The sequence below is a fragment of the Coturnix japonica genome, chromosome 13 (assembly GCF_054131305.1).
Source record: "Coturnix japonica strain WE chromosome 13, WE-NBRP24, whole genome shotgun sequence".
Lineage (NCBI taxonomy): Eukaryota > Metazoa > Chordata > Aves > Galliformes > Phasianidae > Coturnix > Coturnix japonica.
The window spans coordinates 15,847,747-15,861,557 of NC_140675.1; the positions used below are offsets into that span (position 1 = coordinate 15,847,747).

Genomic DNA, 13,811 nt, shown 5'->3' on the forward strand with positions numbered 1-13,811 from the left:
TTCCTAACCAGAGAGGAGCTGGAGTGATGAGAGCTTCCCAGGCAAACAGGTATCTCTGACAAAGCTGCTGAAATACACCTCAGTGCAGAGGGCTGAGCTGTGCCCTGCTGCCATGTCTCATCATGATTTGCAATTGCTGTCTGTGCTTTGGGCATTGAGCTGTACCCATACAGGCTGCTGGCCAGCTCCAACTCCCCTGATCTCTGCTCAGCCATACTATCAGTTCTGTATAGTGACAGCAAGCCTTTCTGCCTTTCCCTCTACATCCCATCAGGCAGCTCAGCAGGAGCTGCTCAGCCATACCCACATCCTGCACTGAGACCCCCTGCTCCCTGCTCTGCCCCAACTTCACCACTTCCCATCCCAGTGGAGAGGCAGGGCACTGCTCGCTTTGTTTCTAGAACTAAAATCCTAACTATGTATCTGGCTCCTATACCACGTTTCCTTTGAGTGACAGCTATTCTGGCCACAATTAGAGTCCTGCTCCTGTCAGCAGCGATGGAAAGCAGCGGGTTTTGTGAGAACCATGGCAGCTGATAGCATCTGTGCGTGATGACTCACCACTGGTGATTTGGGCAGAGGCAAGAAGCAGCTGCAGCGTGCCTGCTCAGTGCTCCCATTTGCAGCCATGGGATATCAGCTCAGAGCAGGGCCACTGCCCCCTCCCCCTTTCTGTTCAGCATCACTGACATTTGTTTTTCTATGTTGGAGAAGTGCTACACTGACAGCCGCGGATTTGGGAGATCAGTTTATGTCACTGCCAGAGATGTCACATACAAATGGATCCCATCTGCATTGACAAAATACCTGGCACTATTTGATCACCTCATCTCCCCAGGTAATTTCTCTCTCTCATTTTTTCTTTTCCCCAAGACTTCTCAAGCATTGGCTTCATCAACACAGGGTGACCGATGGAGCCATTCAGGGCTGTTTCTTAGTGCTGGTGTCCCCAGGCAGCAGAGCAGGTCCCAGCCCCCCGCAGCTGCAGAAGCGACCAAGCACCAGTGCCCAGCAATGGAGTCAGACAGCACAGAGCAACCTCAGACACAACCACACACTGCAGTGCAGGCAGCAGCTCATCCCCAGCCATCAGGTCGTATTCACAGCACTGAGCTTCAGCGTGAGCATAAGCAGTTCCCCATGGGAAGGGATCCACGCAAGTCTGCCAGCATTAAGAGCTCAGAGGTTCAGACCAACCACCCAAGGCTAAGAATAACAAAAGTCAATGGGAGGAGGACTTTGACCAGAGGGCGATGGTCACAGCAGTGCCCAGAGAGTGCTGGCTGCATCCCTGTGGGGCTCCAGCAGCAACAGCGGGGAGCAGCACCCACAGAGTCTTGGAGAGAAGCGAAGCCAGTGGGTGCGGTGATGACCAGGGAAGGCACAGATATGGTTGGCAGCCCTGCCCACAGCACAGGTTGGAACTAAACGGTCTGTTAGCTCCCTTCCAACCCAATCCATTCTGCGATTCCATATTCAAGTTCCTAAAATTCATTTCTGAAGCCCATTGTGCTCCTGCGCTGCCCTACGATTTGCAAGGCCAAGAGATGGCAGCATGCTCTCACGGATGTGCCTCTATGACTCTGTGTCTGCACGGCTGTAAACGCCTCCTCTGCCCTAAAACTGTGCACATGCAGCTCAGGCTGCAGGAAAGGGCTCACCTCTGGGCTTCTGGGTTATCCTTTGTGTTGTTTTTTTTAATGAAAAGAAAAATACTAAGCATTAATAGTGTTTACTCCCTGCCCCAAAACCCACTTGCAGCCTCAGCACCACTCCAGCTCACAGGGGTCTGGGTGAGAACATCACTCAGATTTTAACTTAGTGGAAAACAAATTCTGATGATGACAAGTTTTTACAGTGGCTCTGAGAAGAGCCATAGCTGCCCTGACAGCAAGAGATGGGCCATAGAAAAACCTGCAGATCAGGTCTACTCAGCAGACACTGCACTGCCACCAATGGGGAATCCGAGTGGAGAAAGACCAGGGACAAATCAAGCTGTGACAGCATCACTGTGCATGCTGCCCAAGCAGCTCCTGTTGCTGACACCACCAGCTCTGACGCACACAGGAGCTGCAGTCTGCCCACAGAGCAGTGGTGCGGCCCAGAGCTGGCTGCCAGCCCCGGCGTGAGCTCAGCAGCATTGCTAGGGGATCAGCAGCAACAAACATTACAGCAACCTGCGTGGGAAACACGATCTGCAACGTGTCTCTTGCAAAAGGCAACCATGCCATCTCACAGCCCTGCTTGTGCCAGCAGGCGCTTCATATTGCTCCTGCTGGTATTGAGGATGCCTTGCCTGTGTTCACAAAGAAAGCAAAAGGAGTGGTTTTGAAATTACGAGTTCAAAATGAGAATAATAGAAAGAAAGGCCCCAAAAGGACCAAGGTGGATCTCTGGGATAAGCACGGCTTTCCCAGAACCTGGCCTCCCAGGGAGGCAGAAAGCCCCTGCTATCCACGGTGACAATTTACAGCCTTCAAGAACAAGCAGGGGCCAGCAGCAGCCATAGCTTAATAACAGCAAGTTCAGGGTTTGTTTATAAACTGCTCATTTAGCATCATTTTATGATGCAGACAGGAGCTCTCCTCAGTCTGGAGATGTTTGACATCTGGGCATCTCCAGAGAAGTCAGCAGAGGAGCACAGAGCAAATCAGTGCGGGACTGGGATCCTTGGAAAATCTGTCATTACAGAGAATCTGGGTCCCAGAATCAGTGAGTAGAGACCAACAGCTTGATTGAACTAAGTCACTGCAAGGGCAATTTGGAGAACAAGAGAGAACATTGCTTGTGCTCTCCACTTACACACTGACGGATGGACTGGATAACTCCATGCCTGATCACTGGCTGCCCCCACAACAGATTTCTAATAGGGAGCAAGTGGTAAGCAGTCTGCATCACACCCATCTAAAAAAGAAGCAATTTATCCTTCAAAAACAACCATACACAGATACCAAATTAGTTGTACTGGGGTGCAGCCATCTGACATAGTCATTAATTGTGTAGGTCCCCTTACAGAGCGGAGACACGGCTGCTGCCAGAAAAGTCAGACATATTCCCCAAATGGCATATTAATAATGAGATCTTTCATAGGAGGATCCATGACTCATTGGAGAAGAAAAAAATGGGTCATTCACTGCCACTGCACTGAACCATCTGAACAACACTACAGCTTTTTTTGAGGGGGTCAATCACTTCCAACCAGAAAATGGAGGAGGAGATGCAGGAGAGGATGGGCAGCTGGCTCTGCAGATGACAGGAGGTTACGCTGGCATTTTAGAGTTAAAATCCCTCTCTGAAAGGCATTTGGTGCCCTGCACGGCTGGATGCTAAAAACAATTAGAAATGGAAGAAACCAAGTATCATTTGGAATCGCCTTGCCTGCTCCACCCAAAGCTACAAAGCAGCCCATCCTTCCCAGAAGTCATAGAATCATAGAATGACTTGGGTTGGATGGGACCATAAAGTCCATCCAGTTCCTACCCCCTGCTGTGGGCTGGCTGTCCCTCACCAGCTCCAGCTGCCCAGGGTCCCATCCAACTTGTCACTGGGCATCTCCAGGGATGGGGTACCCACATATAAGGCCCAGGGCAAAAAGTAACACAGCAATCCCCATCAGCAAAAGTGAATATGAGGGTTGGATGGGTTACATGTGTAAGGACAGCCAGCTCCCCCAGACAGCTACAGCAGAGCCTCTGTAAGGAGTTAATGGGTATTGAAAGGGCAGAGTACAGAGCTGGTGTTTAAGATTTCATCATAACCATTAATCTTACTGCTACTACAAATTGTAATCACTTTCACAACCCTGCTAAATCCAGGGCAATTCTCTGTATTAGATGAACACCTTCATCATTCCCGTTCAGCATTTGCTTGGGCCCGTGACTTTCCACGGCGCCTGGGAGATTAATGAAGACCACAACCCACTTCTGAGGGCATTTGCCCTCTCCCTGATGAATTAACCCACATTTCAGTGTTTCACCCCTCACTTCTACTGGTACCTTATCTTCAATGTATGATAAATGTAGCCAGAGGGAGGGGATGGGGTGGTCGGCAATGCTGACCACCCCCTGTTCAGATGGATGGAAACGGTGGTTATTTCCTTGGTGCCCCTCCAGCCCCCACCTCCTCTCTCCATCATACAAGGGACAGTTATCCCTCAGCCTGAGTTCACCCAAAGGGAGGTGGGAATAGTCCTCTCCATGCATGAGAAAACCTCATCCCACAAATGCTTCCCTTTCCCCTCCTTGGGAAGGTCTCTAGCAACTTGTGTTGTGCATTACCCAACCAGCTGCACGATGCAACAAGCAGAGGACAGGAGAGATGAGCAGAACAAACACCCTGCCTGTGGGGCTGTGGTACCCACCTGTGCAGGAGGGATGCAGCTACAGCACATCACAGCCAGCAGTTTCTGCCTGCTCCGAGGCAGCACTGGTCCACTTGCACACGGCGCTGACAGGCGCTGGTACCTCAGCACCTTGACAAGCAGCTCCACAAACACTGCAATCAACAACCAGGAATCATTTTCAAGAAATACAAATGAGCAAATATCCGGTTGCCTTGGTAACCCAAGAGCCGGGCTGTCTGTTAACAGATGACAAAGCACGGCTCCGTTGAGCTGAAGCAGCAGGAGCACTGCAGTACAACTGTGTTGGAAGGCACCACTCAGACACAACCGACCAGCACAGCCCTATTCCTGCACCCTGCCCATCACAGCCCTGCCCAGGCAGGGGACAAGCAGGTGGCAGTAGCCTTGCCAAGCTGAGGTCCCTTTCTCCACCACATCACCTGCATGCTGACACAGTGACCTCCAAGGCTGACTGGGTTTACCAGCAGAAACTCATTACCTTCTCATTAGATCTGCACTTCTGATGACTTGCGAGCAGAGAGAGTTTCAAGCCAAGCTGACAAGCCCCTGCCATGCAAAAGCGTTTAATAGAAGACCCAATCACCCTTCTCACATTGCTGTGCCAGACCAGAAAAGCTACAGACCTACGGGCTCTCCATCATGGAGCAGTGAATGTTCACGCAATGTGTGGAACAAACACAGAGCAGACTCTGGGCAGGTGTCTTCCACAATCTCAGGGAGTCAGAATGAGCTGACATTGGCAGTAGGTGACATGGGCAGCATGAACCAAACGCACTGAGCCAGCCCCTTGGTTCCTGCTGCCCTCCCCATGGCACAGCACCAAAGTGTTTTGGTGTGGCCCAGAGATTGCAGCTTGTCCTTGAAGCTTCCTCCTACACACAGCAGAGAATCTCAGGAAATAAAAATTAAATAAAATAAAACCAGGATTAAATGGCCAAGTGTGCAGGTGGTCCCACGTCTCCTTCCTGCTGGGGCTGAGTGGGAACAACTGCACCTCTACAGACCAAGGAATGGGGCACAGGAGGATAAAGACATTTGTCACCAATAAATGATCATTTCTGCTCACTCACAAAGCACGTCACACACTTACCCTGAGTTCACACTTTGCAAAGGAAGATACTGAAACATTTGGAGAGGTAAGAGAACCCTCCTGCATCTACTGCTTGGGGGGTTTCCAGGCTGCTGGCCTCGATGTGCAGGAACAGCTGAGGTGATGAGCTGGAGGCATGGACAGGGGCACAGGAAAACTAAAATAACGTTCAGTTTGAAGAGCTTCAGCTCCTCGCCCCACCAAAGGGGGGGGATAGGCACATCTCATCATCTGCCAGGCATCAACCATCATGATCCAAGGGTTCATTCAGGAGTAGAACACTCCTTTAGTGCCAGGAGCCCTAGGTGATTGCTGTGACACAGAAGGCAGCAGCAAAGGAAGAAGCATTGGGCTTTTTTTGTTTAAAGTAAGGATCCTGGAGCCTGAGGTGAAAGCAGCAAAGGTTTGCAAAACATCACCCCTATTAACTCCAGTTTGACTTTCTGGTCATGCAAGTTCACTTCTCTTTACCTGGAAATGAAGATGTTAATTGGAGCCGACAGCTTCCGCAGGCTCACCCCATTAGCAGTATTTTTAGCTGTGGTAGGGCCCAACTCTACAAATGCTTTTTCCCAAGGGAACTTTTCAAACCTTTTTTAGGAAACGTTTCACATCCCTTGCAGGAAAGGTGGGTGCGCTGGCTGGAGATGTGCCAGCCCCGGAGTGCTGAGCTCCCAGCTCAGGCAAACAGAGCGAGCAGGGAGAAGTGCAAGGAGACAGCCCCAGCTCCAGGCGCTGCTCCAGGTCAGTGTTTGCTGAACTCATCAGGACCAGGAACGTCTTGCTTTTACAGCTGGTTTCTTTGCATAGCACACTACCTGTATGCAACGTACTATTTTATGACAGCATGCATAAGCCTAGAAAAAACACATTCATTACCTCCTGTCCAATATACAAAAACCATCCTAAAGTAATTACTTTCATGCATAAAAGGAAGACTCTCAGAAAGGGAAGTGAAAAGGTAATGCACGCATGCTGTACACAGAAACCAGTCTTATATCATTGCAGCAACCCAGAGCATCAGCAACCATTGCTCTTTTGCTGCAAGTGCTCCCAGCACCCACAGGATGCAAGCAGCCCCACCGGAGAGCTCCTCGCCACCTCACTGCAGCCACTTGGCTTCCCAGCAGCACCATTTGTTCCAAACCCACCAATTCCAGGGATCAGGAATTTCTCTCACCCAATATCCACTAAAAGAAAAACAAACACAGAACAAGTAACAACAACATAAAACAACCAAACCACATGTGCCCGTGGGTGAGTCACAACAGCAATAAGCAAATCACCACACAGTAGAAAAGGTTCGTAGATCTTGAAGAAAATAAATGGGCTTCATCTATAGGAATCTTGCAGGCTGGTTGCCCATCCATCCATCTCATGTCTTGACCACGGGCTTCTGCTGGGTGTGAGGTTCCACATGCACCAAAGAAATGAAGGCATCAGCCACAGGGACTCACCCTGCCAGGAGCTGGGCAATGGGATGGAGAGGAGAGCATATTCCAGGCAGGGTGCTGGGACACTCAGCATCCCTGCACAGTTGAGACAACTGAACAAACAGCAGTGCCCAGGTATTCTGGAGATAGATCTACTCCTTGGGTCCTCCAGCCTGGCCATGCTGAGGGACCCTGGGCATTCACCTCCATAACAAAATGGATGGTGTGAACATCCTCTACCACACAGCATTTTGGCAGAAAACTGCTGAAATATATACATATATAATTAAATACATTTAAAATGCGTACCTGGGGTGACAGCATTCCCTCATTTTGAAGACTGGCTCCAACACACAGCCCTGCTTATAACTACAGCTGTACCCCCACCAAGCTTTGCAGCTCCATTCCAAGGTCCCAGAGATAAAAATGTATTTTAGCTAAAAGCAGAGGTGGCACTTAGGGGTAAAGCTGTCTCAGCCCTGCTGACCTCATCGCACCCAATGCAATCAGTCTGGAAAGTATGAGCTTTGAGATGTGCCTCAGCTGGTGACATCAGGGGCAACAAAGCAATTTTTTGTGGGAATTTTTTACTCATCTTTGCAAAGAATTTGTCTTGGTTTTGTGTCAAGACGAGGAAAAGGTCCTTGTCCTGCCTGGAACAGCCTGCAAAGAAGGCCCTGTGCCTTAAAGCTGTATCTTAAGGGATAATTGATCTATCTAAAATCTATACAAGGGGCCCATGATGATAATGATGTTCTATGTATTACTTTAGAATTAATATTGCATTTGCTCTTTAAAGCCAGGAAGATCAATCCACCTGCAGCTGATGGCACAGCCATGGCGTTTGACACGTGTGCATGCTATACATGTACACACACACTAACTATCCCCTTACAGCACAGCACAGCTGCTCCAAGTTCTTCCCCATTCCCCACCCCCCACCCCAAGCCATCATCCCAACCCCACAGTACCCAGCAACAGCCCATCCCCTTTTCTCCCAGTTCTCCACCTGCAGCCACTGATTCTGCATTGATAAAATAACAGATTTCCTACAGATTTCCTGTGAGAGTTTATTTTAAACCCAACCCCAGGCTTAAATCTGGGGACTTCCATGGCTCTGCAGCTCACTTGTCAGCAGGCAGAGCTCCAGGGCCAAAGTGAAGAGCACGAAGCCTGCTCCATCCCAACCTGCCCCAATGAAGCAGCACGAAGCTGGGCACGCAGTCAGGCTCAGTCCAGGGCCAGCGAGGGGATTTTGCAGACAAAGGGGAAGGTCCGGCCGCAGGCGTTGTCATTCCAGGAGCGCAGAGCTGCCCCAAAAACAAGGCATGAGGCAAAGTACCCAGCCAGCCCAGGGATGCCTCTAGGCTCCTCACACAAGCAGGGTCTTGCCATGCTTTAGTGAGAGCCCATGGCGGGAGTGGAGGGGAAAACTGGCCAAGGGATGGGTTTAGCAGCAAGCTGTGTGCACAGGGGAGATCACAACATGTTAACTTTGACTAAATTTAGTGATTCTCCAGTGATGTTCCCCCTTTGTTGCTGAGGATGGATGTAAGCAGAGAGAAAGCGTGTGTGTGAGTGCAGTTATAGAGAAAACACCCTGCTCTGTGAAGAAAAGCAGAAAATAAAGATTTAAATGCAAATCATCACCCTGCCAAGCAGCCTCTTCAGAAAAGCACGAGCAGACAGAATTTATTTGCATGCAAATAGGACTAAGTGTGCCCTTGAACCACTGTGCTTACCGCTGCTGGCCCGGTACCAGATCTGTACACAGTCCTCCTCCTCTGGGATGGAGTGGATGCCGTCATCGGGCTGGCTGCCATCCCAGTAGTTGTAGTCATAGGAGGTGCCGTCTGTCCACTCGAAGTGACCCTCCTGTGGGGCACAGGCAGAGGTGCAGCCACTGCAGAGCAGTGTCCCTCAGACCCTGCCCCAAGGCAACCCGCTGCCACACACCCAAATAGGGATTGGTGCAGGACACTACAGGGACACACAGAACTGAGCAAGCAACTCACGGGGTTATACAGCTGAAAATCTGCCCCAGGGAGCACTAGCAATCCGAATCATAAACATATAGCATAGAACCATACAGGTATTAAGGTTGGAAAAGATCTTCAGCATCTCCAAGTCCAACCATCAACCTGACCTACCGTGTCCTATCACCTATACATGTCCCTCAGTGCCACATCCAATCCTCTCTTAAATACCTCCAGGGACTCCACCACCACCCTGGACAGCCCATACCAACGCTTCACCATCCTCTCCATAAAGAAATTCTTCTTGATTTCCCATTTAAATCCCTCCTGGCAGAACCTGAGACCACAGACCGAGCAGCCCCCACTCCCTCAGCAACTCCTCATAACTTGTTTTCTTGTCCTCCCTAAGTTTCATTGCTCTTTTCTGCTCATACTCAAGCAATTCAACATCCCTCTTGCTGTACGCTGTTTTAACATCCCTCCATACTATAATTCAAGCTACAGCAATAAATGATAAGGCTCATTTTGCATTTCTTAAGTGCCCATAAAACAACAGGGCTGCAGCACAGCACAGCACAGGGGTTCTCTTGAAATCAATCTTGTAACTGGAGAACGTAAACTTCTGTGTTCCCTCTCCTCTTCTTCTTTCCAAGGAATTGCTGATGTGTGACTGTTCTGATGATCCCAATTTTATTATCTTGTAGTATATGGTGAGGAAATACCACCCAACACGTCAGGTTTTTTTTTAAGCATCATAAGAAAGCACCAAAACTTGGTGATTTCTGACATTGGAGAAATGTTCAGTCTACAAAAGGATATCAATAGACTTCTCCACTCTCTAAACCACAGATTGATTCACTGGTTTCCAAGGAAAGAAAACCTAAGCAGGAAGGAAGCTGCCAACACACCAAGCATTCTACCCTACTTACGGCAACAACCAGGAGAAACAGGAAAGGCAGCAGAGGCCAGTGCTGCTCACCTGCCGCAGGTCATTGAGCCCCATCCAGATGTCGGTGGGGATACCAGGCACGCGGCTGTTCACCAGATCATACACAAAGACATTCTCTTCCCAGCTGGCAAAAAAGCAGATGTGTAGCAGTGAGAGGTTATCACAGGCTGGCCTTCGCTGCTGCATGGAATTGGATGCGCTCCCCATGTCCCCACTTCCCCAGGAGGAAGAGGACATTCGGTGGCTCTCACCTGTGAATGGAGGCCAGCTTCGCTGACCTGATGCCAATGGAGAACTCTGCACAGTAAAGGTCGGCCTCGGCCCAGGTTTTGTTGATGGGGAAGTAGCGGTAGCAATGCCCTTCATACTCGGTCCAGAAAAGAGGGCAGGAGTAGGCATGCACAGGCTCTGGCAGGGCTGAGGGCAGAGAGAGAACACACAGGAGATGTGGGAGAAGCAGCAGCCACCCCTGCTCCTTGACAACAAACCAAAGCCAATACATATGGGGAAAAAAAGCAGATTTGGCTGAAGCAATGCAAGATTTTGCACAAGCCTGAACAAATTTTGCAAAAAGCCAAGAGTTTCCCTATTTTAGTGGCCACCTAGAAGAATACTGAGACTTGTACTGCAAGCATGTTTGATGTGGTATCACACATGGGGTGCTCCAAATGAAAACACTCACTGGTGCTACTGAAGACAGCAAGGTAAGGGCTCCTCTCAGCTCCATCAGACACCAATGGGGCCACTGTGCTGGGACAGGGCTGACACCACAGCTGCAGGGCTGCAGCCATGAACTGCCCTTTTGCTCGTACCTCCTGGAAGGCGACGGCTCCCTTTCAGCACATCTCCTGTCCTAGCCCAGTGGAAGCTGTACACACCGGCATGCCTTGTGTTGTGGGCCAGAAATAGCCTTGGGGAGGCCACGGGGAGCAGTGCTGCTCTATCTGCCTCCCTGGGAGATAAGAGCTGGGGCCCTGCAGAGCTCTACAGCAGGGCAAGGGAACTTCCTCAAATGAGGCTATTCTGGGGGCACAAGACGCATTTTTGGAGCCTTTACATAGTGTAAACTTTGCAACAGCATGAACACATTCCTCTGCAGCCTCCTTTACATGGAGCAGAGGACAAAGAGCACGCACCAACAAACACTAATACACATGCACACCCCAAAATCACATAACAAACAGGCTGAACCCTCATATCCCTTGGGTTTTGAGTCTTGATGCACCCCAGCTCCATCAGCATCATCTCCTGACTCCCCCCTGGGCCCTGTTGGAATGACTGTGGTGCCAGGAGCAGGGCTCAGGGCACAGCCTGGCCCTGGGATAGGCAGATGCCACTGAGCTACCCAAGCAGGTAACAGGGTCAAGGCTGGAGAGGTCAAGGCACTGCTGAAAGGCCTCAGGTGTTGAAGAGCCTGGAGGGAACTGACTGCCACCATGGGTCAGACAGTGGTGAGCAGAGCAGAGCAGATCCCCACCAACAGACACATCTGATGAGGGGGCAGTGAAGGCAATGTTGGTATGGCAAAAAAAAGATGAGGAGCAGCTTCAGAGCAGCACAGTCAAGACTGAGGCAGCTCAGAGGTGATGTGTGGTGCAGGATGACATCCAGCTCATCTTGCATTGGGAAAAGAACAGCCCTAAGAAAAGCGAGCCATTGTTGTTGCAGCCACAGAGCAGAAGGACCAGGAATGCCACAAGCTGATGTGATTTCCTGTGGCATCACACCCAGAGTGGGGGCAGAGGGCTGGATCCAGAGAAAAAGGCTGCAGCCCTCCAGCTGTTCTACAGAGGCACAAAAAGCCCTGGCAAATTCTTCACCTCCAGCAGCATGGTGGCAAAATTCACAGGGCAGAGCCCAGCAACTCCTTCCTTTCCTGGATCACACTGGGGCCCTCGGCACCCCCTGCCCTGGAGGATCACTGCCCCCCCTTGTCCCAAGCAGCCAAAACCAAGTGGAGAAGCAGACAGCCCTCCTTTGTTATTCTGCGCTGCTTCCCATTAGGTAGCATTAATTTGATGAGCTTCACTGAACCAGAGGTGCCAGAAGGAATTTAAGGTTAAATATACCAAAAAGGAAAAGAAGGGAGGTCAACATTTAATTAGCATCCTCTCTCTTGGGTCAGGATCAGAGGCTCGGGCGCTCTCTTTGGAGGAGGATTTCTGCTCTTACGTTTACAGGCAGCGACAACTGGGGGTGCTGCCGTGATCTGGGATCCTCAGGAACTATTTTTAGCAGAAAAGCCATAAGAAATTCTATGCATGAGTATATGAGCACACTCACAGCCCTATAGGAAAACCTCACAACCTAAGCCAACAGATGAAAACGATACTGAATGTAAACAGGAATGGGGCATATTCTGACCAGGTCCTCAGATTTAAGACTCACAATAAAACGTCCCCCTCAGCAGCATCAGTTCCCAGGGGCCAGAGCAGCACCTGAAGTAAAGCTACCACCTGCAGCACCAGCTTCCTGCCAGCCCCATGGCACATCAGCCCTTTGTCCCCAAATTCCTGGTCTAAACTTGGCTGAAGGTAAGATTCACGCCAGATAGGTAACATCCAGAAAAACTGGAAAGCAAGAATTTAGGGTCAGAAAGAGAGCTTTGTACACCATGCATTTACGTATTGCTGAGACCCGGCTCAGAGCCATCAGGATCCCCATCACAGGACAAACCCTGTGTCACAGCCATGCAGAAGCTGGCACAGAAAGCTTCACTTCCCAACAACAAAACAATCCCCAGGCAGTTTCTTGAGGGTTATCTTTGTTTTGGTCTCAGGATGCTACTGAAGGAGACACAGCACCGACTGCACAAGTCCCTGCCCCAGCAGGGTGGTAGTTCCCTTGTGTCTGAGGGTCAGCAGCCACTGATGGGTATGGAGACCACTCAGAAACTGAGCAATGTTTTGCACACCCTGCGGTCATTTGTTTTTGTGTTGGCTTTTGTTTTCTTATATATATAGATATATTTATATAGATATTTTTAGGCACCAGTCATAGATTTCCAAGTAAAACTTTAAAGAACAGTTGAAGAGCATCAGAAAAGCAACATCCTCTCAGACAGAGGGCTCTGTTTTTTTTAAGAGCCTATAATAAAACCAAGCTGTCCTTCCAGATTGGAATCTCATGTCACACATGCTCTGAGATGTGAGGCTGCCGCAGCCAACAGCAGCAGCCCCCTGCAGCTCTGCTACAGCCAGAGGTAAGAGATAGCAGTTATCTTGCATTTTTGTACTCCTTAATTAGTAGGAGGAAAGCTGCCATTGATGAGGCATTTGGCAGGATAAACAGCCAAGTATTGATCCTTTTCCTCATGAGCAGCACTTAGCGGGTCTCTCTCCACTCGGACTCCTACAAACAAACCGTGTGCTGCACTGAGCACAGGCACAGCTCCATCCAGCCCCGTTAACAAGCGTGCAAGAGATCTAAGTGGCACAGAGCAGCTGCTGTCACCCCATGCTTCAGACTTACATACAGGGGGGGAAAAAAAGCAAAGGAATGGGAGAAACCACGTATTTATGTCATTTTCCAGATTGGCCTGGGCTCACCCTCTCAAAAGAAACCACGAAGTTGACAAACCTGAGAATTCTGGAGCAGGAGAAACCGGGAATTCTGACGCTGCCCCTCGGAGGGGCAAAACCGCGTTCTCACTCACCTTGGCTGATTTTGATGTTGGTCTGGGGGAAGGCTCGGGCAGGCAGGAGCGCAGCAGCCAGCAGCACACACACGGCACGGCCGCAGCCCATCGCCGCAGCTCCTCGGTCCTCGGCTCCGGCCAGGGCAGGCGGCGGCACTGGGGGCAGCTCCGGCCCCACCCGCGGCAGGAGGCGGCCCCGCACCTCCCCACTGCTGCCCTCCTCCACGAGCCGGGCGGGGATGCGGCTCCCGGCGGGGATGCGCTCCCGGACTGCCCCGTAGGTTGGCTGTATCAGCGCCTGGAGCTCAGAGAGGAAGGCACTGGCTGTACTGGCTTCACACTGACGCCCACCTGCCTCGTTCC

At 50.5% G+C, this 13,811-nt stretch overlaps 1 protein-coding gene across 1 annotated transcript; it reads right to left on the reverse strand.

Moving 5' to 3' along the window:
• Positions 1-7,942: 7,942 nt before the first annotated feature.
• CLEC19A (C-type lectin domain containing 19A) lies at positions 7,943-13,593 on the reverse strand. The gene is made up of 5 exons (XM_032447595.2): positions 13,467-13,593; positions 10,063-10,228; positions 9,842-9,935; positions 8,629-8,761; positions 7,943-8,196 (listed from the first exon to the last, which is right to left on the reverse strand). The coding sequence occupies exons 1-5, from the start codon at positions 13,555-13,557 to the stop codon at positions 8,117-8,119; spliced, it is 564 nt and encodes a 187-aa protein (XP_032303486.2). The 5' UTR covers positions 13,558-13,593; the 3' UTR covers positions 7,943-8,116.
• Between the last annotated feature and the right edge of the window lie 218 nt (positions 13,594-13,811).

Excerpts from the sequence above, each read along its gene's own strand:
- CLEC19A (XM_032447595.2), bottom strand. The coding sequence starts at position 13,557 with ATGGGCTGCGGCCGTGCCGTGTGTGTGCTGCTGGCTGCTGCGCTCCTG. Across the intron at positions 10,229-13,466 it reads CAACATCAAAATCAGCCAAG|CCCTGCCAGAGCCTGTGCAT; the intron begins GTGAGTGAGAAC and ends CTCTGCCCTCAG. Across the intron at positions 8,197-8,628 it reads CTGGTACCGGGCCAGCAGCG|CTCTGCGCTCCTGGAATGAC; the intron begins GTAAGCACAGTG and ends TTTTTGGGGCAG.